The 25,976-nt window shown below is 45.6% G+C and overlaps 1 protein-coding gene across 2 annotated transcripts in view; it reads left to right on the top strand.

The window, feature by feature from the left end:
• ENDOU (endonuclease, poly(U) specific) overlaps window positions 1-16,198 on the top strand; it is a 179,606-nt gene extending 163,408 nt beyond the window's left edge. For both annotated transcript variants that reach the window (XM_069653200.1, XM_069653201.1), the window contains 2 exons: window positions 11,340-11,482; window positions 15,880-16,198. In XM_069653200.1, the coding sequence (XP_069509301.1) occupies window positions 11,340-11,482; window positions 15,880-15,991 (255 nt within the window). In that variant the 3' untranslated portion in view covers window positions 15,992-16,198. The remainder of the gene's footprint in view (window positions 1-11,339; window positions 11,483-15,879) is intronic.
• Window positions 16,199-25,976: the final 9,778 nt, after the last annotated feature.

Below are 25,976 nucleotides of genomic sequence, written 5' to 3'. Positions count from 1 at the left end.
ATGCAAAAAAGAAAATTGATGTGGGAATTCAAATTAGTGAACAAGTCTCTGTATTCATATGTAATAGGCGCGATGTAATGGAGGGATGTGAATAAATCCGCTCCCCTTTTGTTTACCTATATAATGGGATCAATCCCAGGACAAAATAATCTCTGTCTTTCTTAGCATCCTCTCGGGTGCTGTTTCTGTATATTAGGGATAAGGTAGAGTTTCAAAATGGCGGCTGCGTGAAAAAAGTGATGACGTCACGCGTAAATATGCACGTGACGTCATCATGTAAACAAAGTGCGACATTGTTACTTGATCGAATATGAGTCACATAAAAACTTGTGTGTATTTGTGCCACGGCAAATGAATGCCCCGTGCGAAGGGCTTACCTTGCCAATTAGAAATGAGTGAAGAGATATAGATATATAAACAGCGTCTGACTCCAAATTGAGCTACAACTTAAGTTTGCACAGAGTATTTGAATACTTAGCGATAACCTATTAATGTGAACGAGTGTTATGGTTGCTGAAAGACCAATTCTCATGCAGCGTAACCTAAATTTAAATTAGAATAGACTAATCGCTATTCTCGAAATATATTTAAACTAACTAAATGCCCACAAATGGGGTACATCAGAGTCCATGGAATCTCCCAAAGTGAAATGGATTACAGAATAACTTCTGTGTATTTTAAGTCGTAACAATTAGCTGTCTAGATGCATAACTAGATAACTTATGTGTATTTAAGTCGAAGTAAAATGCTGCCTAGATGTAAATAACTAACCTCGCCAAACTGAAATAAGTCAAAAAGTATATGTATATATATACAGTATGTGTCTTGAGGTAAAGCCATGACTCTGGTTTGCACAAAGTGTTCGAATATTTTTCAATATAACAGGGCTTCCAATGTAATAAATTATAAGTATAAAAGAGTATTTAAGTCCCTGCTAAACACATTCGCATGCAGCATGATCTAGATTCAAATTGGAGTAATCTGATCGCTATTCTCAGAATGTATAAATGTTATTTCATTACCACAAATGGGGTAGATTGGATCTATGAAATTTCCCAATGTGAAATTATAATTAGATCTATGAATGTTGAAATAAATTGTTGGAATAAATTTGACAAATCCAGTAATCCGAAATCTTACAGGTGGTCAATGAGACTGGACACCGACTCCTTAACAATTTGTCAAGAGTTATCAAAATGTTCTAATACATAATATGACTGCATTGTGCTTGATTCAAAAGGATACAATACATTAAATCAATGAAATAAATACATACATTTCATGGCCTGAATTCAAACCATGATCTGTCGATCTTAAAAGACATATTAGCTTGGCTTCCATTTTACGTAATATAAGCTGCAAGTCACCTCCCCTCTTTCCTTTTTTGGCTTTCATCAGACCAATAAAATGCAAATCATTGCCCATTTGATGTTGTTTCTGCCAGTATATAGCTAAAGGAGCTTTAGGATCTACATTCCTTAAACTTAGGAGATGCTCACGGATGCGTACCCGCAGTTGCCTGATGGTGCTGCCAACATAATACTTGCCACATACACAAATAATTACATATACAACATAACATGTCTTGAAATTGATAAAGTCCAAAATAACAATTTCATTACCAAGTTGATCATTGAATGTTTTACACTTATCAATTGCATTCAAAATCATGTGCACCATGCTCAAGGGTTTCTGCATTGGGGCCCAAGTGAACACTGGCCACATGTTCACACCTAGACCAGAACACCCCACAAACAAAAGGTCAGATTATCCATCAGGAAAAATAATAAAATGCCAAAAATGCAGTGGAAACGGCCAAGAAGCTTAGTGAAACAAAGAAACTGAACACCTTCAAATCCTCCGACCATATCCTTGGAGAAAGAAACTGAAGACTGGGCTTTCAAAGTTATGATTCACTGAATGATCTCTGGTTACTGTGGCGTATACGCTAAGTCGCTTGAGCCCATCCGTAACCACAGACACTGACAATGACCTCTGATCACTCATAGCCATATCACAAATAAACATCTTCACAACATCCAAATTTGACATTAAAACGTATCCTGCATCTGACACCTATGCTGTCTATTTAATTAGGACCCAGGACAGCTGCCCGCAGCCAATGCCGTTGCTAGGATCACTGGATGGATCCCACAAATCAAGCTCACGTTTCAAGCAAGCTGGAAGCTGCGAGCGCCCGCCCCAGTGTGCCATTGCTCTCACATCTCAGGCCACCATGGAAATCGAAGAAGGGCTCCACATAGAGCCTCACATTCCATTTCCATGGTGGCCATCATAGGTGAGTATATGTTCAAATGAATGGGATGTGGCGAGCTAGTGACCCGTTTATTAAAACAAATAGATTGCAATCTGTGAGGAATTGCCGTCTGTCATGGTTTCAAATCCCTGGCTTTTTTGTTTGAATTAATTAATAGAATGATGCAGATCATTCCATTTTTGAAAAGGGTAAACTGCTGATCAGATTCCCCTTTTATAACCTCCATGCCAAAAGCATAGGGTGTGTCTGGGTTCTGCTGCATCAGTACCCTGATTAGCAGCACCTGCTCCACCAGTGGCGCAGCATAGCTTCAGAGGTCCCAGTTGCCCATTTGACAGCAGTAGTGGCAGCCAAATCTATGCTGCACAGCGGCTGCATTTATGAACTGCCCCTGTACCTATGATGATCATAAATCCCATGCTGGTGGCAGGATAACATCTAAAATAAAGCTATGCCTGAGTTTAGGCATAGTGCATCACACTACCTATGATCATGGCAGCCACATCCAATTAGATATCAAATGAATGTCAGCTTCTGTGAGTCAGCTCCACTGTGGAATTTGATGTGTATTCTGGCCAATGGGCTGAGTCTGCCAAATGACAACACATTAACGTGAATGGGCATGCATTTCATTTGATCTCTTTGTAAGGGTAGGTAACACCATCTGCCAGAGACATCAGCTAACTAGGTAGCTACTGTGGGCCCAGGCATCAAAGGAGCACATCCATTCAGCAGGAGTAGCCCCACACCAGGGTGCTGGATTTTAAAAGGCCTTTGTTCCTAGTGAGATGGGAAGGGTGGAGCTAAGGTAGTCAGGAGGGCTTTGTTCTGTGTGAGGAGACTTCCACCATTTTTTTTGCTATGCCTTTCTCTTTCCTTCCTGTCCCCTCCACTTTCTCTACAGCAAAGCACTTTGGATGTGATGTCAGAAGTGCAACATCCAATTCTTTCAAGGACAGGGATTGGTCTACTAAGGTAGACTTGGTTTAGTTCAATCACTTGTGGGCTTTTACCTTTTAAAGAAGGGACTTGCACCCCTTCTTTGATTCACTCTGGACGAGCACCAGAAAAGGAATCACCAGAACTAATTTGGGAGAGTTGTACTTTCCAAAGCCCACAACCACTGAGGTGAAGAAGGAGCAGTCCAAGACTGAAGAGAGCTCTGTCCCTTACCGACTCACAGGGCACATTGGGGTGACACTACTGTGGACCAAGACCTGCCATTCTGCACCAGAATCTCCCAGAAGGGAGAGCAGACCTTGTACTCGAGTTCCTGAATTGGGTCTCACAGCACCTGGAGGACTAGATCTGTCAAGGTTCCCTGATCCACCACTGAAACCCCATCAGACATCCATTGAGTGAAATCAACAGCATCAGCCATGAGGGATACTGCTGGTGCTAATTTCTGCAACTCCTCCAAAACCTTCAAACAATTGCTTGTACATTGAGCGTTCCATGCTGCATCATGTCCTTGCTGAACCCATCACCTGCTAGGCTCAAATCAACCACTCACCACTGTGACCCAACTTGAGGTGCTGGATAGTTACTTGCTGACTAAGACCAGGGGTTAAACTAAGACTCAACCCGAGTCGTCCCTCAAACTGCCACTTCATTGAAATGCACATTGGAGCAACAGGATCACCATTTTGGCAATCGTGGACCACTCGACTAGAACTGCTGCATCATCACTCATCGACCCTTCCTGCTGATTACAACCCGACTTTGCACATTCCAACCTCATAAAGATCCTGGTGAATGCCCCGACCTGCATCGCCTTCAAGGCACACAGAACGTCTGCATTTGAACCTTCTCAATGCCTGCTTGTTGCTTGGCCCCACACGGTCCACGGTGCCCGAATTGAGCTTCATCCGCTCACATCACCGCTCAAAGCAGGGTTCAACACTGTCGACCCGCCAAAGATACGAAACGAGGGACTGTTGACAAATTACTGCCTCCTTGGTCCATTTTGGCCCTAGAAACTGGTTAGGTCACCCCTTTATTTATTCTCAGAGTGCTACATTCTTCAATATGGTGCATCTTCTCTGTTATTTCTATAGGGAAGGGTTTTGTACATTGTTTTATAGATAGTTCTGTTGCAGATGTGTGTATACATAAACTATATATATTTTCACAGAACCTTGATTGGTCATTTCCTTTATTTTGGACTGTATTACTGTTGTTTGGGTCACTACTGGATCACATTCACATGCTTCTTAAGAGCATACCCTTCTCTCGACCCACGTAACCACAATAGGCAAAGGAGGTACATGTCCTAATTGTGCCTGTTTCACCTTTATGATTGCCTTGGCTCTTGATTTGTAAAAGTGTGAGGGTTGAGTGGGCAGTTTCACCCCTGCTCATCCTTGTACTCCTCCAGAGTGGAATCCATTTCATTTTGTCACAGTATCAGCAGCCCGGATATAAAACCTGGGATGGTGATAGCAATAATGCCCTCGCTGGCAGACTGGATGGGCCGTAACAGCACTGTAGCTCATCGTTAAGGCCCTCACTGCCTTTCATGCTGGTGACATGCATCAAACTTTTATACACTCTATAATGCCTATCTAGCCACAGGGCTGACCAGATCCTTCTTAGCACCACTCTCATGACGGAGCTTTGCCTGATGTTGCCCTCCACAAGAAGTGGAAGAAGAAGGAAGGAAGACAGGAGAAAGAAGGAAGAACGAAGGAAGAAGAAAGACAAATGAAGGAAGAGGAAGAGGAGGAGGACAAAAAGGAGTGGGAGGAGGGGGAAGTGAAAAAGGAGAAAGAGGAAAGGAACAAAGGAAATGGAAGAGGAAGAAGAGATGACTGTTCACACAGACAGTAATATTAACATTACTACTGGGCAGACCCAGAGTGACATGAACAGCCTTAGCCAATGGACTAGTTCAGTTGGTTAAGCAACTCCTGAGAGATCTTTGTGCAACGGGAAGCCTATCAGTTGGACTCGTGCTGAGCCCACCCAAAGCAAAAGTACCTGTACCCTTAAGTTGGTCGTATGCTGGCCCATGATATTTGCAGTAGCCCTGAACTGCAATCCTCTGGCAATAGAACATTAGTGGGCTCACGTTGGCCTCTTTACAAGTATGCCGATCTGGAATTAGCGTGCCAGTAATTCCGTTCTCCCGTTTTCCGGCACGATTCCGGACTGACATACTACAGGTTTGCCGGTGGGGTGTCTGATTTACTTTCAGCTAAGGGCTGGCAGTAAATCAGGCACCCCACTGGCAATAAACAGCCGGTATTACTGGCACCGGTATTACCGGTGGTGGTTATACCGGCAATCCCCTGATGGAGTCCTATAGGACTGCATAGAATGAGGAATTCCCACCCTTCCTGCTTCTTGTAACCTGCTGGTAATTCTGGCAGACCAAGTGGCGGGAACGCTATTACTGTTTGGTGGTATCCCAGTGGGATACCACCAAACTTATAGTGAGGCCCATTGACTAGACATTTTAGGCTTGCAGTGAATCACCTTGCGTTTTACTAATCGTAGTGCTTCAAACCCTCGTGGATGGAATTTTGTAGGCCTGTCATGTGCGTGTCATCCTGTGGGCAGTGAGCTTTATGAAACAAGTATTATTATAGGCCAATGCTGGGATTTCTTTTGACAGTTTTCTTTGGAGTTTGAAATGTGTGTTATGTCCTTTCTTCTGAGGACAACGTCACATGGTGTGCCCTACTTGAAACTTTCCATTTTCTGTCAAAGCAAGAAAAGTTACATTCACAGCCCATGTTGCTGGTTTTCTGGGCTCGAGCTGGCTAGACACACAATGGCCTTCGTTGCAGCCTCGTTTGTATGCGAACCTAGTGAACTCACACGTTCATTCTCCTATATGTTAATGTGCAGAGTTGGACTGAGGCATAGTATTGGCCCAGGCACCAATGCAAATGTGGCCTCTAGTTGCTTATGGCAATGTGCTCCTTCTGTGACAGGCTGCTTGAATAGTAAACAAGGGGACCGTGTTGGTCACATGTGCTGCAAATGATACAATTGAAAGAATATGCGTTCAGTAACACTGGTCAAACCTACTTGCTGCAAGGTTAGCTAACTCGTCAAAACTACCAACATGTCGGGCATAGACTTCGGACACTGCCCTATTGCCCTATAGGGCAGCCTGAGCTTGCCAATGTGCATGTCCTACCTGTGACACGGGGCCTTTCAGAGCAGGTTGCAGGGAACGATAGTATAACGTTACAACTGGGCAAAACGGCTGCGTGTCTTTCATTATGACAAAAGTGCAGTTTCAGAGTTGTTAACTCAAACGCTCAGCCGTGCAAGAGGCAGGAGGTGGCACCTGACGTGGGGGCGACCCTTGCCCTGCCGTGGCATGCGCCTTTGTGCCCTCAGCATCGTCTCCGCTGGGATTAAATTAGCGACTCTGTGGACCTGTCAGCTCTCTGTCACGATCCTGGCGGCCAGCGCTGGCCCTCGGTGAGGTTCACGGGGGGTTTCCAGGGGCCTTTTCTAAGCAGGCCGTGGATGTAATTGAATTTCTTCGGGGAACGGCGTGCCCGGCCATAGAACCGAGCGCGAGGCCTTCGCCTTCCAGCTGTTGACGTTTCGGATTTGGCGAGTCCGAAATTAGGTTATCGTGTGAGCCGCACATTGACATGGAAAGCAGTTCAGGGGGCTGCTGGGGTCATGTTTGTGACCGGCGCAGCTCCCAGCCCCAATCCTTCCACACACTTCCCCAGGATGAACAAATGCCCGGCTCTGCGATCCAGCCCATTGCTGACGTCTCATTCTTAGTCAGTTGGCCCCACAGGAAAATACATGGATTTGTATAAAAGTCTCAACCACTGTGGTAGCAGGCGCCCCTCTCTAGATAGAACATGGCATGATAACCTGTTCTGTGGTTTTACTCACTTTGAGAGTCGGCAGCCATCGCTTTTTGCTCACTGTACTTTTCACAAAGGAGGAATATTCATTTGCATATAAGTCTTTGTCCGGCCCACAAGGGCAGTCCAGCACTGAAATGCCACACAAATCTCATTTGCACAAGAGTATCAACGGCAACCCCATACACGTGTTTCGGCCTTGTTGGGCCTCATCAGTGAGGTGGAGCTGTGCCTCGTACAATGAGCAAGGGGTCCACACCAAGTTCCTTTCAAAAATGCAAAAAAGGTAGCAGGCGCCCCTCTCTAGATAGAACATGGCATGATTACCTGTTCTGTGTTTTTTTCCCACTTTGAGAGTCCGCAGCCATCGCTTTTTGCTCACTGTAGTTTTCACAAAGGAGGAATATTCATTTGCATATAAGTCTTTGTCCGGCCCACAGGGGCAGTCCAGCACTGAAATGCCACACAAACCTCATTTGCACAAGAGTATCAACAGCATCCTCATACACGTGTTTCGGCCTTGTTGGGCCTCATCAGTGAGGTGTAGCTGTGCCTCGTACAATGAGCAAGGGGTCCACGCCTGGGTTTCCCCAGGTAACATAGGGTGACCAACACCAAGTTCCTTTCAAAAATGCAAAAAAGGTAGCAGGCGCCCCTCTCTAGATAGAACATGGCATGATTACCTGTTCTGTGTTTTTTTTCCCACTTTGAGAGTCCGCAGCCATCGCTTTTTGCTCACTGTACTTTTCACAAAGGAGGACTACCCAAGCTATGTGATGAGACATGTTAGGCTCTAGAGTAGATATCACACAGTGACACGCATTTTAAAACCCACCTCAGGGTGTTGAAAGCTGAGTTATGCTGCTGGAATTCAAACCCTTGACATCCAGAATACACAAACATCTCTGCAGTCAACTGGGCCCTCTTACCATCTTCAGTAATGCATCGATGTGTTGTGGCACCTACATCAGTGTTTCCAGACACTGGGAAAGGGTGTCAGGGATTATTTTTTTTTTTAAAGATCCCACAATGACTAAGAAGTTTAACCGAGGTCTGCTGATAACACAATCATCACCTGGACGATGCTGTCCACTCTTTAATCCCAAACCTTCCATGACTGCAGGACAATTAAGACTACACTATGCTGTGTTTTTATACTTACACATCATGGTTTCAAAGTGTACAATGGAAGGTAAGACAGCACTTCTCAGGTTAGGCTATTTAGGCAGGTGTTTCTTGCATTACAGGAGAAGTAAAATACTTGTGGAAGATCACACATTGTGACAGTTTGAACCAGAACTTTAATTTACAACTCAGTGTTTAATTTCTTGGATACAGAAAGCTGATGGACTCTCACTCACAGAAAACAGGATTAGATGAGAAACAGTGAATGCATTACTGACCCTAGGGCATATAAATGACCTGGAGGAAGAGAGCTCTTCAGGAGAAACGGTGACGATAGAAGGACGTGTATCACGGGGGTTCAGTGGCGCGACACATAGGAAGATGTGTAAAACAGGGATAGATCCTCCACCCAGAGGAACAAGGGTCTCATGGGCCTCATTAGGACCCTGGCGGTATGGGTTTAACGGCGCCGTTAAAGGTGCCGGTGCCGTTAAACCCATAAAGCCCTTTTACGAGGTTCCCTCGCGGGACCCGTTCTGGATGTCTGGTCAGACCAGACGTCCTTTGCGTGTCCCGCGAGGAGTCCAGGGAGCTAACAACGGGTCCGTTGTTAGCTCCCTCCCCAGTCCCATTGAGCCCTATGGGGGCTCGAATGGGAATGGGAATGGTCCAGGTCCGGGTTCCCTGAATGGGGAAATACTGGGCCCTCCGAAGTCGGAATGGCCTGGTATTTCCCCATTCAGGGAACCCGGACCTGGACCCGAGTTTGGAGGCAGCCATGCCAAAATAGTCCATGTTTTGACGTTACTGTGGTCAAGGTGATCGTGTAGCTAGCTAGAATAGTTAATATAATATCATAATTTTTATAGAGAAAGCTCCAGGCTTATTCCTCACTCTTCTAAGGATTGTCACAACAGGTGTCATTATTTTCAAATGTAACAGTACTCAGTTCATCCTCAGTTCATCATGGGTTCAATTATGATGGAATGATTCAGCCATGCCGGGATCTGAACATGCAAAGAGCATGTTGGCAACATGAGTGTTTAAATGTGTGATCTAGTAGCGCTGACTACACGAAGTTTTTTGACCAACTGCACCATTAGAAATAAAACAATGCTCACACTGTCTACCCAACTCCCTCTCCTGTCCACACCAGTCCTAACTTTAATCTTATCACTGTTTTATGAAGTATTATATAACCCATTACTCCTGCTTCCAAGCACTGTTATAACATGCTTTATTTTCATAATAAATGTAACCCTCACAGGCAACGCATTACCAACAGCTGTGGACATTTTGAAACAGACATTCCTACATTTTTCAGCATCAACAATTCCAACCAAATGATCAGGATAACGCCATAGTCTTACGTCATTGTCTCTTTCGTGTGTTTGCTGCGACTCATGTTCAACTTCAGACATACCCGTATAAGAACATATCCCAAACTGTTTCCTTGTTTCCATGAAACAAGTACAAAGCACATTTTGATGCTGGCCTGTGAAAATGTGAATGAGACTGGGCTACGTATGGACCGGCGATGATTTGTGCTTTTATACTGCCCACCTAGAAGCTGAATGTGAATGAGACTGGGCTAGGTATGGACCGGCAATGATTTGTGCTTTTGTACTGCCCACCTAGAAGCTGAATGTGAATGAGACTGGGCTGCATATGGACCGGCAATGATTTGTGCTTTTGTACTGCCCACCTAGAAGCTGAATGTGAATGAGACTGGGCTACGTATAGACCGGCAATGATTTGTGCTTTTGTACTGCCCACCTAGAAGCTGAATGTGATTGAGACTGGGCTAGGTGTGGACCGGCAATGATTTGTGCTTTTGTACTGCCCACCTAGAAGCTGAATGTGAATGAGACTGGGCTAGGTGTGGACCGGCAATGATTTGTGCTTTTGTACTGCCCACCTAGAAGCTGAATGTGAATGAGACTGGGCTAGGTGTGGACCGGCAATGATTTGTGCTTTTATACTGCCCACCTAGAAGCTGAATGTGAATGAGACTGGGCTAGGTGTGGACCGGCAATGATTTGTGCTTTTGTACTGCCCACCTAGAAGCTGAATGTGAATGAGACTGGCTAGGTATGGACCGGCAATGATTTGTGCTTTTGTACTGCCCACCTAGAAGTTGAATGTGAATGAGACTGGGCTAGGTATGGACCGGGAATGAATTGTGCTTTTATACTGCCCACCTAGAAGCTGAATGTGAATGAGACTGGGCTAGGTATGGACCGGCAATGATTTGTGCTTTTATACTGCCCACCTAGAAGCTGAATGTGAATGAGACTGGGCTACGTATGGACCGACAATGAGTTGTGCTTTTATACTGCCCACCTAGAAGCTGAATGTGAATGAGGCTGGGCTAGGTATGGACCGGCAATGATTTGTGCTTTTATACTGCCCACCTAGAAGCGGAATGTGAATGAGACTGGGCTAAGTATGGACCGGCAATTGTTTGTGCTTTTATACTGTCCACCTAGAAGCTGAATGCGAATGAGTTGGGAATGGACTGGCAATGAGCTGAACGATATTTCACATAGTTTGCTAGATTGCTGGGACCAAAAATCATCATTTTGTATATATAATATGAAACATTAAAGTAGAATAGGCCATTTCAACCAATAAAACACACATGCAATGCACACACACATGCATGCACACCTTGCATACCATCCCCACAAACAGTTTGTTTGTTTCATTATTTATTATGTCAGACTACACTATCGCCCACCACAGATGACTCTCCTACTTTTGCTTGTTGAGTTCTGTGATTGCCCCTAAATATGATTTCTGGAGACCCGCTGCTTGCCAAGGATGCACTGTAAGATGCTCCAATGTGTTCTGTTGAAAGCTCCTGTAGTTCATCAGGATCATGGGAGAGGCAGGCAGAGAAGGGGGCTACATGGTGATGGTGCTGCATTGTGAGCAGAGAAAGACCTCTATAAGACCATATGACTGCAGGGCAGGACCCAAACAGCATCACACGTCACCCCACATACCGCACTCACAGTATCTCGGATCACACCTGAATAGTCTCAATTGTTTCCAGTGTCAAATTCATTGCCACAATTCTCTCTTTGCAGTGGACTAGTTTCCCAGATGTGATCGGAAAGCAGTTCGATTGGGATGGATTCCAGAAGGAAGTGGGTTCCTCTTTCATTGGCTCAAGTCCAGAGTTTGATTTCGCCATGTACACCCTGTGTTTCATCGCTCGGCCTGGCAAAGTGTAAGTCCCTTCTACCTATTTAGAAGATGTAATGAAACACTCCATGAGTAATGATATTATGATTGCTGGACGTGTGTTTCTATCTGAAGACAAACCATCAGCCAAGATCTCGTGGGAGGCATTTCAGGGTGGGGTGTAGTGGAGGCATGAGGAATAGCGTCTCGCAAGCACACCAGAAGACAAAATAAACAAACAACAACATCAAAATCCGTGCCAATAGGAGCATAATCACGCCCATGCCAATTGTACCAATCTAAGTCACACTTTAAACAGTCGGAGAATGGTGCCATTAGTAGGAATGCCTGCCTCAGCTCTCACTGATCTCTAAAACCTGTACTGGATTTTTAGAAGGAACATTTATGGCCAGTGTAACTCTGCTGTCTGAAATATTCCACATCCTGAGTTTGTACTCAGTAAGAAGCCTGTGAAATTTGAGTGTGGTAAACGTGACTTATTACGTGGCTTTCAAAGGTTTAAATACATAACTCAATGATTAGTCTCAAGACCATAGTCCTCATGGCAATTTCCTATAAATATGGAGGGTCTACTCATTGCCTAGTTGGTTAGTGAAAAGAACTCCCACCCAAAAACAGAATGAGGAAGTTCAGTAAAAGAATGTCAGAAACTTTTTGATGATGAAGTTCTGCCTGCTACCTTGGACATCAAGACTTCCTGATTTCAGGATAGTTGCACACATTACTAGTCATAACAGGACTACTGACACATTGCCTAAGCACCTGCCACCACACCTGTTCACATGAACATGAAGCACATGCTGAGAAAGAGGGCATGTAGTATCTGGTCCAATGCACAGCTGATGGAGCCAGTGACCTGGATCTGTGATGCCTACCCAGAGTTGAGCCTGAGGGGGCACCAATGTGTAGGGCCCTCACACCCCTGGAGCAGAATTAATCTCCTTCCTTGATTTTCGTTGCCGGGCGTGGCCCATTGTCACCAGATTCCTGGGGGTCTGCATTGTTCCCTAGAAGGCTTGGCAGCTATATTTATTCTCTTTCTTCTCTCCACTGCCCAAACAGATGTGTCTGCCCATCGTCTTCCCCACACCAATATAAAAACCCAATGGTCCATAAAGCATCAAAGCACAAGGACATTAGAAGCACAGCGGGTGGCAAGCCATAATATCAATAGTCCCTAGTGTGGGCAAGGCTTACAAGAATCAGAGACCATCAATTCCTCTCTTAGAATATAAGAGGATGCCAAGTGCCCTTCTCACGGGTCAACAATGAACCCTTAAAGAAATGTAACATCAATTTAGAAAAAAAAAGAGAAAAAAATACATCACAGACAATAGTTCATATACATGGTATTCTTTTTATCATCCAATGTATATTTTATATTTAAAGACAATGTAAAAATAAAATCAAATACAATTTCCAAAATATTGTATGTACTCCATATTTTACATCCACATCTCATATGTGTTTTATAGATTAATAATTTAACCCCCCCCATGCATGAAACAAATATATTTTTAATGACAATCATACCATTTTCAACAAAGGGAAAATTAAAATTTCTGAATTTTTTGCAGTGGGCGTGAGAGGTTGGGAGCAGTGCTCCTATACTTTTTTTTAATTAAGTTTCTCTGTTCCTATACTTTTATTTTAAAAAGAAACTGTTCCAGAATGGTTTTATTTTAAAATAAAATTGTAGGAAGAAGTTGAAATTGCACTTCAGTGCACTGCACGTTACCTTGAACAGCAGGCGCATATGTTTGAGGGTTTGTATTGTGCATGGGTGGGGGCGTGGCGATGAGGTTTGTGGGGAGTGGGGCAGGCCAGCAGGGAACATAGTTCCACTACGTCTTTTCGTACACTTTGACTACTGATTTTCTGTGGATCTCGGGAGTGGAATGGCATCAAGATTTAGTATGTCAGACAGAATGTGCAGAGCATGTCCCCGTCGGCATGCTACCAACCTTACATCCAGGGGTGTTGCTAGATTTGGAAGAGATCAGGGGCTAAGCTAATGACGGGACTGGCGGGACTCGGGGCTAGCTATTGCCTTTTGGTTGTAGCCCCTGAGCTTCTATCCGGGGCTACAACCAAAAGACCCGGGGCTATAGCCCCCTCAGTCCCCCCCCTGACCCCTAGCAACGCCTCTGCTTACAACAGCAGGTAATGCTGGAGCTCAGGGGTAAAATAGAGCTCTTCATTATGATATCTTCCTCATCCCCACATTGGTATTAAAGGGGGGTTGTCCATCCCTTTGTTCTAAACACTGCTGTGTGCAATGGTCGCCCATTTGGTAAGCTTCAAAAGTCACACAAGCTTCTACTTCAGATAGCATTAAACACATTGTTCAGTGGCTAAAATGGCAAACATTTGGAACACACATGGACAGATTCTCAAAACCTGTTTTGTCCTAAATACACTCACAAGTGTCAACTGAAAAGTTGAAATCCAGGTCTCTGATTGGACACATTATGGTGCCCTTTTACACACCATTTGTGCATTTGTGCAAGTAAGGGGTGTTTCTGCACATCGTAATTTATAAACGGGATGCAAATGCACATTGCAATTTGCAGAAAATAGGGTTTTGCCTTGCCATGAATGTGTGCAAAGATGCTAGCCAGCAGAGCACGTGCCTGCAGCACAGCCCCCTGGAGATGTGCAGGTCACCTTTGAGAATAAAGTGACCTGCATGTTTCCGGAAAAGGTTCCCAAAAACGTGAGGTACTCCACAAGCTTAATTTGTTGGCGTGGAGAGTCAAAAGCAACACAGAAAAATCTCCTCTGCCACATTGGGTTGAAATCACTTCAGTGTCAATAAAGCCCATTCCGTACTTAATTACAAAAATATGCATTTGTTCATTCTCGTGATTAATTAGTTAAAATACAAACATCAAATAATAGAATTAAATAGTTCCTATATTTTAGAATTTCATATCATCATTCTTAAGTGCATACTCTCACAGTCAGAATCATACAGTCAATCAGTCTGTCAAACAATCAAACAGCATCACCTGCATACACATACACTGTGATGCCAAGAAGGAAGGCATTAACGGCTGTGATGCCAAGAAGGAAGGTATTAACGGCTGTGGGTATCAAGGTAAAAGCTATACAAATGGAAATGGAAACCTCCTCCCCCCTGCGCTTCCTCCCGGTTCCGCTCTTTCCAACTTCTTGCTCTTCTGCATTGGAACTCTCTCCCCCTCTCAATCCGCTCTTCCACTACCGTCACCTCAGTTCCCTTAAATCCTTCCTCCTCCAATTCCCACCTTGAAGCCCCCCTGCCCTCTCTACTCCCCCCGTCTTTCCCCTCTTCTAATCCCTCCCCTCCCTTACCACCTTCCCTTTCTATTTTACACTCTCTCTCCCTTCCTTCTATACTCACTCAATCCTTCCCCGCCCCTCCCTTTACTCTCCTGTTCCCACTCCACTTCTCCCTCCTCTCAGTCAATTACTCTTTGCACTGTTTTGTTGTTGAATGATTCAAATTGCCACTTTGCTCACTTTGTTATTTGTTGTTATTACTCTGTATTTTGTTGTTCCATTGTACAGCGCCTTGGTGTAAAGCGCTCTATAAATAAATAAATAAAATCATTCCAGGGAAACAAAAAAAAACATAGTGCAAACAAATGGTGTTAGGGTACTGCAATCTAGTGGCTGTAGGTAATCCGTCTGTCATATACAAGTGCAAAGAAACGCCTATTAAACTCCAGAAGCCTGTCTAGCCGTTTGAAGCTGCATCCTTCTGACTGGCAATTAATGGTAATGTGGGTACCTGGTCTGGAGCTGAAGCTGTGTAGAGCTGTGCCAGTGCTGTGAGTGTTCTCTGAGCTCGAGGCTAAATGGGTGCAGCTGGTCCCCGGGCTCCAGGGCTCTCCGGATTTGGCTGTGTGGTTTGCTGTGCGGCCACCGAGCTTTGGGTTGTGTATCCGTGGGTTCCTGTGAGGTTCCGGAGCTGCGCAGATTCGTCTGCATGCGTTCGGGGCTATATAATTGCACGTGGCGTAAGCCAGTATATCTAATAAAAGTGTGTGGCATGCAAAACAGCGTGGGTGCCCCACTCCCACGAGTGACAAAGCGTTTCATTTGCCAATCGCATGAGCAATGAAACACACGGATTGTGGGAGTTCACCATGTACATTTGTCTATCTACTTTTGGAGTGCGTTTCAGTGCATAATACTCGATTGCTCACCCGCAGAAATTTAATTAGGCAGATCACGTAATTAATTGTTGGACAGATAATAGTTAAGAAAACCCTTACAACTATAGTTAATCAAATTGCACTTCATGATGGCATCTGCTGCCCAAACTACGTATACAAACGCCGTTTTGCAGAATGTCCTTTTAGCACGTTTTTCAATATGTGTGTTGTTAAACTGTTGTTAAACGAAGAATGACGTCTGTGCTGTTTTTCACTGCAGGTGCACTGTCAGCCTTGGCGGCCACCCATTGAAGATCCAGACTTACACCTGGACCAAGAGCACCTACGGCGACAGCAAGAAGTACATCGCCACCGCCTACCCTGTGACATAATGGCTGAAGCAGGAAGGCCTTCCCGCGAGGACTGCTGCAGATCCCGCGCCGTCATTTCCAGTCTCTTCCTCGCTTAGCTACCTCCAAGTTACCGATCTAAAATACCTGTATTGACTCCCGACTGAGCAATAGAGGCTAGTCCATGTAATGGGAGGGCATCAGAGAAGGAGAGGACTTCAAAATAAAGATGTCACATGTGCCGTCCAATCTTGGCTGGTTATTTCTCTGTGCCACAAAAATGGCGGCTCGCCAGAAGGTCAAACTCTTTGGATGGATCATGCTCGTTGTGCGTTGCTCTGTAACAGAACACAGAGAAACACACAGCAGCATGTTGCAACCACGTGTCATCATTCAGGATCACCTGGAGTTCAACAAGCCAGCAGTACCTTAAGTGCTCTGTGCAGGATTCCAGCTTAATCACACGCTCTCCTGCGGCTCATCTCTACTCCTCTAAGAGCGGGTTGTGAGGCTCTAGCAACTGCTGAGCAGCAATGGTCTCTCGGTGGCAAATAACACCGAGGTCCCAATAGCCGTTACAACGGCGGGAAGCCTGCGTTCTAGGAGAGTAGCTATCGCTAGCTGGCAGGGATACTAGAGCGTTGTTTTTGTACTTGAGATTTGGGGCAAGCAGAGAAAGCAGTGAGCCTCAAGCCACCACTTCTCTTGTAAAAGAAACAGGAAACAATTGGCAAAGCCAATAGTTTTGGCTTTTGAATATGCACTGTAAAAGCATTTTTCAGGTACATTGTATGCTCAGCCGCTCACACCTTTTGTCATCTCTTGGCCACAAATGTCCAAGCACTTGAATCATTGCCAGGGATTGACTTCAAATGTTCAGTTACATAAACCATTCGCAGGAATTTCCCTAAAATGCCCATGTACTCACAACACGGTCTTGCTTATGTGTGAGCACCATATTGGTTTGTGCAGTGTATTTTGGGGCAGTGTGTGAACAGTGTGTGTGTGTGTGTGAATGTGTGTGTGTATGTGAGTAGTGTTAGTGTGCGCATGTATGTGTATTTGTGTGTATGAGTAAGGTGTCCGTGTATAAGGATGAAGGACAGTTTTTTGTGGACACTGCTATTGGAGACACATTTTGTGTGGGGGTTCTGTGTGTGTTTGTGGGGGGCATTGTCTTTGTGGGGGGGTGTCTGTGGAGGCACAGTGCCTGGCTTGGGGGTAGTGTGTTTGGGGGAGCACAGGGAGTGTGTGTGTGTGTGTGTGTGTGTAGGGGGGAGGCAGTGTGTATGAGGAGTGAGCAGATTGTGAGCGAGGGGGTAGGTTTATATTAGCAACCCCTGACTTGTGCGATTATTTTTATATTGCACGTACTCTGCCACTACCGACCCAATAGTTACAATTAGCTTTGATTTTGCAGAACATGTCGTTATTTGTATTACCCTATTCTTCAAATATGTATTATCAATGTTGTACACACGTATTGTTTTAATCTTTGATAGGAATGTTTTATTTTCTAATCAAGTTTATTGACTGAGTGAGGGGGAAATGTGAGTGTTTTGGGACAGTGTTTATGGGGGTTGTAATCAGTGGTGGCAGCGTTAGTGTGTTTGGGCAATGAGTTTGTGTGAGGGCAGTGTGTGTGTGGGTAATGGGTGTGAAAGGACAATGTGTGTGTGGGTTAAAGTGAGCATGAGTGTGGGAGCAGTGTGTGTTTGTGTGTTCATGTGTGGGGGATATGCATGTGTGAGGGACTATATGTGTTTGGATAGTGTGTATATGGGGGTATTGTTTCTGGGGAAACATGTGCTGATTTGTGGAGGAAGTGTGTTTGTATAGGGCCACCGTTAGTTTGTAGGAGCAGTGTGTGGGTGTCTGTGTGTGTGTGGTGTGTGTGTGTCTGTCTGTGTCTGTGTGTGTTTGTGCCTTGGGGTAGCGTTAGTGTGCGTTAGAGAGGCAGTGTGCTTGGGCAGTTTCATTGTGAGGCAGTGTTAGTGTATTTGGCAAATTAATGTGTATTGCTGGCCAATGTGCATGTCATGATATCTGCAAGGGGGTGATGTGTGTGGGGGCAGTGTGTGGTGGGGCATTGTGGAGGCATTGTGTATGTGTGGGAATCTGTGGGTGCAGTGGGTGTGTGTGGGGAGTGTTCGTGGCAGTGTGTGTGGGCTATGGCACTGAGTGAGGGCAGAGTGTGCATGGTTGGGGGCAATGTGCATGTGAGTGTGTATGTATGGTGGAGCAAATATTGTGGGGCAGTGTGTGGGGTCATTCATTGTCATGCAGTTTGTGGAGGAGACCAGTTTGTGTGTGGAGACACACCGGGTGTATCGGCAGTGTTTATGTTAGTGGGCAGTGCATGCATGTGTTTTGGGGCAGTGTGTCTAGGTAGTGGGTGTGTGGAAGTGTATGCATGCACTGCGGGTGTGTGTGTGTGTGTGTGTGTGTGTGTGTGTGTGTGTGTGTGTGTGTGTGTGTGTGTGAGTGAGTGTATATGGTCAGTGTGTGTGACAATTCAACTTCTGGGGCACCAGTGGTTCGGGGATGAATAACCGTTTTCTAAACCATCAATCAACCCCACACAACTAGTACACTAGAAGGGATCAGAACAGATTGGAATACAAGTGAATTACAAGACCTCATGGTCCAATGTTGGTAACATGGACAGAACGACAGGCTTATATCTGCAAGGTTGTGGATCGTTGGTTAGTTGCAACACAGCAAACATACAATTATTACCCAATGAGAAAAGGGACTGTTCAGCCAAGGTTGTATACAAATATCTACTTTACTATTACTACAACAGACATTTCTAGCACTACAAAATACAACCCACACTATAAAGGAACACAGAGGACAGACAGTTTCACGAAGGAAAGGGATGCACTATGGATACTGACAGGAGGGGTAGATGGTAAAGTAATCAGTCTTACTGCTCAAGGTTATTCGGTTCCAGCACCAAGGCGGCAAAGGGTCCTAACTGTCTCCCAGGGTCTTCGGAAAAGCACCCAGGGGTCAGAACCACAATGTACTTGGTGCTGAAGAAGTTCTTGGTGTTGAGGTGGTTCCAGGGTGCTTCGCAACCTTTGAGACAGAGTTAGTGGTGGGAGACAGTTGCGGGTATCAGGCGGCATGCAGTCGGCGAGCAAGGCTGGACGTACGTCTGCAGGCTGGCCGGTGCGGCAGCTCAGGGCCAAGAACATTTTTCTCTATGCTGGTAGGCGGATCTGGAATTCTGGACGAAGTGGTACAGATGTCTCTTGTGACTGCTGCGGGACAACAGCCAGTGGCACAGCTGGCTGGGTTTGAGGACACTATTATCTCGAAAATGTCCTAAAAGATAGATGCTGGATGATGCTTGTGTGGCACTCCTCCTAGTTTCTTCACAGGGCTTGTGTTGTCCTTTCAAGGAGGATGGCCCAAAGTAAGTTCAGGAGAGTGTTTGCAGGCAACAGCCTTGCCCTTAGTACAGATACTCTCTGGCACGTCCCACCTTGGAAAATTGCTGGCAGAACCTAGCAGGGCATGCTGTGTACTGGCTGGGTACCGGTTCTGGAGCCACTGGACTGGTCCTCTGAGTCTGGTATCACCCTCTGTTCCCTGGGAGATGTTTAGGGGAGGGATCTTGCTTCCCTCTTGGAACACTTGGCCTTCCTTCACTGCAGAAGATGCAAGGTAGGCTGTCCCTTCAGCCTGGGTCCAAACGTATCCTTCTTCTTACTCCTTTCAGAGTCATCAGATGATCTTCTAATTGAGGGGTTCAGCCCTCTCTTAAAGTGAAATGGGCACCAGTGATTGGTGCAGGCTAAGCCCACCTTAATGAACCAATCCTGGGTCCCCACCAAAAATCTTCTGTTATGCATGAGGTCAGGACCAGAGTTCTCTGCAACAGGCGAGACAAGGGGGGTCCCACCCATCTTCCTGTCTGTTGTAAATCAAAGTGTCTCTCTGGTTATTTGTGCCCTCTGTGAATCTTGATTAAACTGCAGGTCTCCCTTCAAGTTTGTGATGGGAGCAGACTTCCTGTCTCTCCCAAATCACATTGTTCATCCCTCTGAAAGGGATCTGATCCACAGAGACACCTCTGCTAAATGCTGGACTCAAACCGGCCATTCACAGTCTTTCAGTCAGAGAGGTGGGAACTAGCTTCAAGTTGACACATTGCATACCAAAAGGGTGTTAGTCCCACCTTGCTGTTGTCTGTTCGGCAACCAAGCCTCTCCTTGAGGCTCGGCTCAATTTCTCTCATTAGCATGTACAGCCACTAGCCGAACTACCACAATATGAATGCAGATCCATAGAGTCTTTGATATTTAAATTAGACTGCCCATGGCTGGAGGAAGGCATGCCTTCCCCCTTCTTGAGATGCTTTGATGTACCCGTGGCTGTCACATTCCAGCTGAATATGACAGGGGTAGAATGCACCTGTACACTGTGTCTTCATGGAGTACACATGAATATGCTTTTTGTGCGGGAAGCAGATGAAATGTGTGCGCAATGGCCTCACTCATTTATCGGGGGTTGATCTCCCATCAGTCATTTTCATTTATAAAAAAATCTAAAAGCCCAAGCGAGCGCTCTCTCCCTGTGTGCATGGTAGAATTCCTCACAATGTGTTTGTGTGGGTGGTCAATATGTTGTGGGGATGTGCATGTGGGTGGCAACTGTGTGTGGGGGAGTAGCACTGTTTGTGGGGAAGTGAAAATGTGTGTGGGAGCAGAGAGTGTGTATGTGTTGGGGCACTGTGTCTGTAGGCAGTGTGCTTTAGTGAAGGGCCTGGTGGTAATGTATGTGGGCCAGTATGTGTGTGTGTAGGGGCAGTGTGTTGGGTTAGTGTGTTCATGGGGCAGTGTGTACATGTGGCAGTTTACAGTATAAGCAATGTATCCAGGACATTTAGTGTTTGTTGTTGGCAGTGTGGGAGGGGGCAGTGTTTGTGTGTAGGAATTGTGTGTGGCAGGAAGTGTGGGTTGGCTGTGTGTAGGGGCAGTGCATGGTGAATGAGTGTGTAGGGGCAGTGTGGCAGTGGGAGCAGTCTGTAACAATGTGTGTGTGTGTAAACAGGGGCAGTGTTGTATGGAAGGTTGTATGTTTCTGTTTAAGGGGACAGTATGCATGTTGGGGATGTGTGCATGTGAGGGAAGAACGTGAGAGAGAAATAGAGAGAGAATGAGAGAGAGAGAGAAAGAGAGAGAGAGAGAGAGAGAGAGAGTGAGAGAGAGAGAGACAGCAAGATATATATATATATATATATATATATATATATAGAGAGAGAGAGAGAGAGAGAGAGAGAGAGAGACCAATGTGTTTGGGGCAGTGCTATTGTCTGTGTGGGCCGTGTGTGTCAGATGGTAAGTGTTTGTGTGTGTGTGTGTGTGTGTGGTGGGACAGTGCATGTAATGGGTCTGTGTGTTTGGAGGAGTAGGAGTGTGTGCAGTGCAGGTAGTGTGTGTAGGGAAAAGTGTGTGTAGGCATTGTTTTGGTGGTGTTTGGCAGTGTTAAGAGAGAGTGTGTGTGTGTGTGTGTGTGTGTGTGTGTGTGTGTGTGTGTGTGTGTGTGTGTGTGTGTGAAGGAGAGCAGTGTGTGTGGGGTCAGTCAGTGTGTGAGGCTCAGTGTGTGTAAGGCAGTGCGTGTGTGGAGGACCAGTGCACTGGGAGTTTTGGAGCAATGTGTGTGTGTGTATGATAGAAATTGAATCATCTGAAATGTGCTAGAAGAAAACTCTATTAGTCCGGAAAACAATCCAAAACAACCCAGCTTCACAAACAAAGCAAAAAGGCTAAATAAATAAAATAAAATAGGAACGAAGATGGCTCCACCTGCTAGTGCCAGGTATGAGTCTTTATGAGCCCTCCCAAAGCTGAGTCAATGATTTACCCCTGTGAGGTCATATTTCAATGTCTTATTTCCCCTAGTGTCAAACAGCTGCACATCACAGGCTTGCTTATTATACTGTGAGGCAATCAGCTGATGGTCAACATAAATGCAATGGAGATGACTTGGGCAGAGAGAGGCAGGGATGGGATGGAAGTCACATAGGCCCTAGCATGGCTATTGGCATTGAGGGGGAAGACAAATAAACAAACAACATCTGCAGGCTGTGTGTCCCTCCTCACATGCTATCTCCCCAATATTTGCTATTCCCATGTGTATGGTTATGCATGAGGTGAGGACCAGAGTTCTCTGCAACAGGCGAGACAAGGGGGTCCCACCCATCTTCCTGTCTGTTGTAAATCAAAGTGTCTCTCTGGTTATTTGTGCCCTCTGTGAATCTTGATTAAAGTGCAGGTCTCCCTTCAAGTTTGTGATGGGAGCAGACTCCCTGTCTCTCCCAAATCACATTGTTCATCCCTCTGAAAGGGATCTGACCCACAGAGACACCTCTGCTAAATGTTGGACTCAAACCGGCCATTCACAGTCTTTCAGTCAGAGAGGTGGGAACTAGCTTCAAGTTGACACATTGCATACCAAAGGGGTGTTAGTCCCACCTTGCTGTTGTCTGTTCGGCAACCAAGCTTCTCTTTGAGGCTCGGCTCACTTTCTCTCATTAGCATGTACAGCCACTAGCCGAACTACCACAATAGGAATGCAGATCCATAGAGTCTTTGATATTTAAATTAGACTGCCCATGGCTGGAGGAAGGCATGCCTTCCCCCTTCTTGAGATGCTTTGATGTACACGTGGCTGTCACATTCCAGCTGAATATGACAGGGGAAGACTGCACCTGTACGCTGTGTCTTCCTGGAGTACACATGACTATGCTTTTTGTGCGGGAAGCAGATGCAATGTGTGCGTAATGGCCTCACTCATTTATCGGAGGTTGATCTCCCATCAGTCATTTTCATTTACAAAAAAATCTAAAAGCCCAGGCGAGCGCTCTCTCCCTGTGTGGATGGTAGAATTCCTCACAGTGTGTTTGTGTGGGTGGTCAATATGTAGTGGGGTTGTGCATGTGGGTGGCAACTGTGTGTGGGGGAGTAGCACTGTTTGTGGGGAAGTGAAAATGTGTGTGGGAGCAGAGAGTGTGTATGTGTTGGGGCACTGTGTCTGTAGGCAGTGTGCTTTAGGGAAGGGCCTGGTGGTAATGTATGTGGGCCAGTGTGTGTGTGTAGGGGCAGTGTGTTGGGTTAGTGTGTTTATGGGCAGTGTATACATGTGGCAGTTTACAGTATAAGCAATGTATCCAGGGACATTTAGTGTTTTTTGTTGGCAGTGTGGGGGGGCAGTGTTTGTGTGTGGGAATTGTGTGTGGCAGGAAGTGTGGGTTGGCTGTGTGTAGGGGCAGTGCATGGTGAATGAATGTGTAGGGGCAGTGTGGCGGTGGGAGCAGTCTGTAACAATGTGTGTGTGTGTAAACAAGGGCAGTGTTGGATGGAAGTTTGTATGTTTCTGTTTAAGGGGGCAATATGCATGTTGGGGATGTGTGCATGTGAGGGAAGAACGTGAGAGAGAAAAAGAGAGAGAATGAGAGAGAGAGAGAGAGAGAGAGAGAGAGAGAGAGAGAGAGAGAGAGAGAGAGAGAGACCAATGTGTTTGGGGCAGTGCTATTGTGTGTGTGGGCCGTGTGTGTCAGATGGTAAGTGTGTGTTTGTGTGTGTGTGTGTGTGGTCGGACAGTGCATGTAATGGGTCTGTGTGTTTGGAGGAGTAGGAGTGTGTGCAGTGCAGGTAGTGTGTGTGGGGAAAAGTGTGTGTAGGCATTGTTTTGGTGGTGTTTGGCAGTGTTAAGAGAGCGTGTGTGTGTGTGTGTGAAGGAGAGCAATGTGTGTGGGGTCAGTCAGTGTGTGAGGCACAGTGTGTGTAAGGCAGTGCGTGTGTGGAGGGACAGTGCACTGGGAGTTTTGGAGCAATGTGTGTGTGTGTGTATGATAGAAATTGAATCATCTGAAATGTGCTAGAAGAAAACTATTAGTTTGGAAAACAATCCAAAACAACCCAGCTTCACAAACAAAGCAAAAAGGCTAAATAAATAAAATAAAATAGGAACGAAGATGGCTCCACCTGCTAGTGCCAGGTCTGAGTCTTTATGAGCACTCGCAAAGCTGAGTCAATGATTTACCCCTGTGAGGTCATATTTCAATGTCTTATGTCCCCTAGTGTCAAACAGCTGCACATCACAGGCTTGCTTATTATACTGTGAGGCAATCAGCTGATGGTCAACATAAATGCAATGGAGATGACTTGGGCAGAGAGAGGCAGGGATGGGGATGGAAGTCACATAGGCCCTAGCATGGCTATTGGCATTGAGGGGGAAGACAAATACACAAACAACATCTGCAGGCTGTGTGTCCCTCCTCACATGCTATCTCCCAAATATCTGCTATTCCCATGTGTATGGTTTCAGCCATATAGGTGGCTGGTATGCCTAACAGTCAAAATCTAATGATAATCAAAGATGGTCACCATGGAAATGGAAATGGGAACTTTCAGAGCCTCTTCTCTACTTGATAAGTTGCCCTGTGCATTAGAGCAAATATAGGAGCATTAGTTAAGTGGAAAATTGGGTGGGGATGGGAAGAGGTGTGGGGTCAGTGGGAGAGCTACAGAGGGCCTGGAAGGCAGAGGCGGGGTCGTTTCCTGTGAGTGATGCCTCCCTTCCAAGTTCTCCCATTTGCTGAAGTGCACCGGCCAGGTCCAAATAAACTGTGTGCAGTACTTATTAAGAGTTGGGAATTCCCAGAGCAAGCTGTCTTGGTATCATACAAAAAGAGGCAGACCCTGCATTCCAGAGGCTATCAGCCTCATTTAACAATAGGCACAAAATGGCATGAAAGCTCATTATGGGGTTGCCGGTATAAATCACTGGTATGCATCGGTTTACCAGCAACCCTGTAACACCCTTAGTTCTGCCTTTATATTCCGGTACCACCTGGGATATCACAAGCAGCGGCGGTATTGGTAAATCCCCATTTCCATGGAGTCCCATAGGATTCTATTGAAATGGGGTCACTGAAGCACCGTCCCTTTGCTAACGGTGCCAGTGTTTTAGTGACAATCATGCCGGTAGGGGCCTGAAAACCCTGCAGTTCAGGCCTGCTGCGATATCCGTGGCCCCTACCGGCATTGTTGTCATATGGTGGTCCGGAATTGGTGCTGGTACGTTGTTATAAAGATAAGAAAAGAAAACAAGCAGAGTTAAGCTCTACAACTGTTTTCTTCAATCTGTGCCATTTTGGATATGTGTTTCTGGATAGAGTGGGGGGACAGTGTGGAAAATCCACTCTGCTTGTTTCCCTCCCCCATGCAGGAAAATCGCTAGCATCTCAGGCTACACATAAATTTGATCGGCAAATCTTCAGCCTGCTTTTTACAGCTGTAAAATGCATGATGAATCAATAAGGATTAATTGTACATACATGGTGTCTGGCTTTACCACTTTTATTACGGATGGGATGTAATAATGGCATGGGGATCAAGGTGTTCCTTGGTTTTGACACCTCATCCAGAAAGTATGAAAATGCCACGGAGGGAGCCAGGGAAGTGTATGTGGTCATGTAAAGTCTTTCCGGGGGGAATCATGAAATGAAAAAAAAATGAACCCCTAAATGTCTACACAGTGGGACAGGTCATGGAAAAGCAAGCATTTCCCTATGCATTTTCGTGACCTTGAAGTTCATTCTCAATGAAACCGCCATACCTTAGGTTTAAAACAATATAGAGAGTAAATGGGCAGCACACATTCTGCTCACAAGTCTGTAAGGGTCTTCTCAGATCTCAAGCAATTTTCAAGCTTTGTTATCTAATGGTTCAAGTTAAAGGGGATGCTTTACAGGAAATCAGTGACAGCTAGGTCTGCAATGAACTAAGGGGGCTTCTATGCTTGCTGGAATGTGCAGGCATTGTGCACAGCACAACCTTCACATTCCGAACATCGTCCAGACAGTAGGGTTTTCTTGTACACAAGGAAAGTGTTCAGTATAGCTAGAAAACCTTTGGTACTGTTACATTTAGAGTAAGCAGGTAGTTCTGACCATAAGGTACTAGGAAGAGGTACCCACCTCAAAGTGGAAAAAAGGGAGTGATTGATA

Source organism: Ambystoma mexicanum, chromosome 3q (genome assembly GCF_040938575.1).
Source record: "Ambystoma mexicanum isolate Mex_15411 chromosome 3q, UKY_AmexF1_1, whole genome shotgun sequence".
Lineage (NCBI taxonomy): Eukaryota > Metazoa > Chordata > Amphibia > Caudata > Ambystomatidae > Ambystoma > Ambystoma mexicanum.
This window is presented reverse-complemented; position numbering and strand designations above follow the sequence as displayed.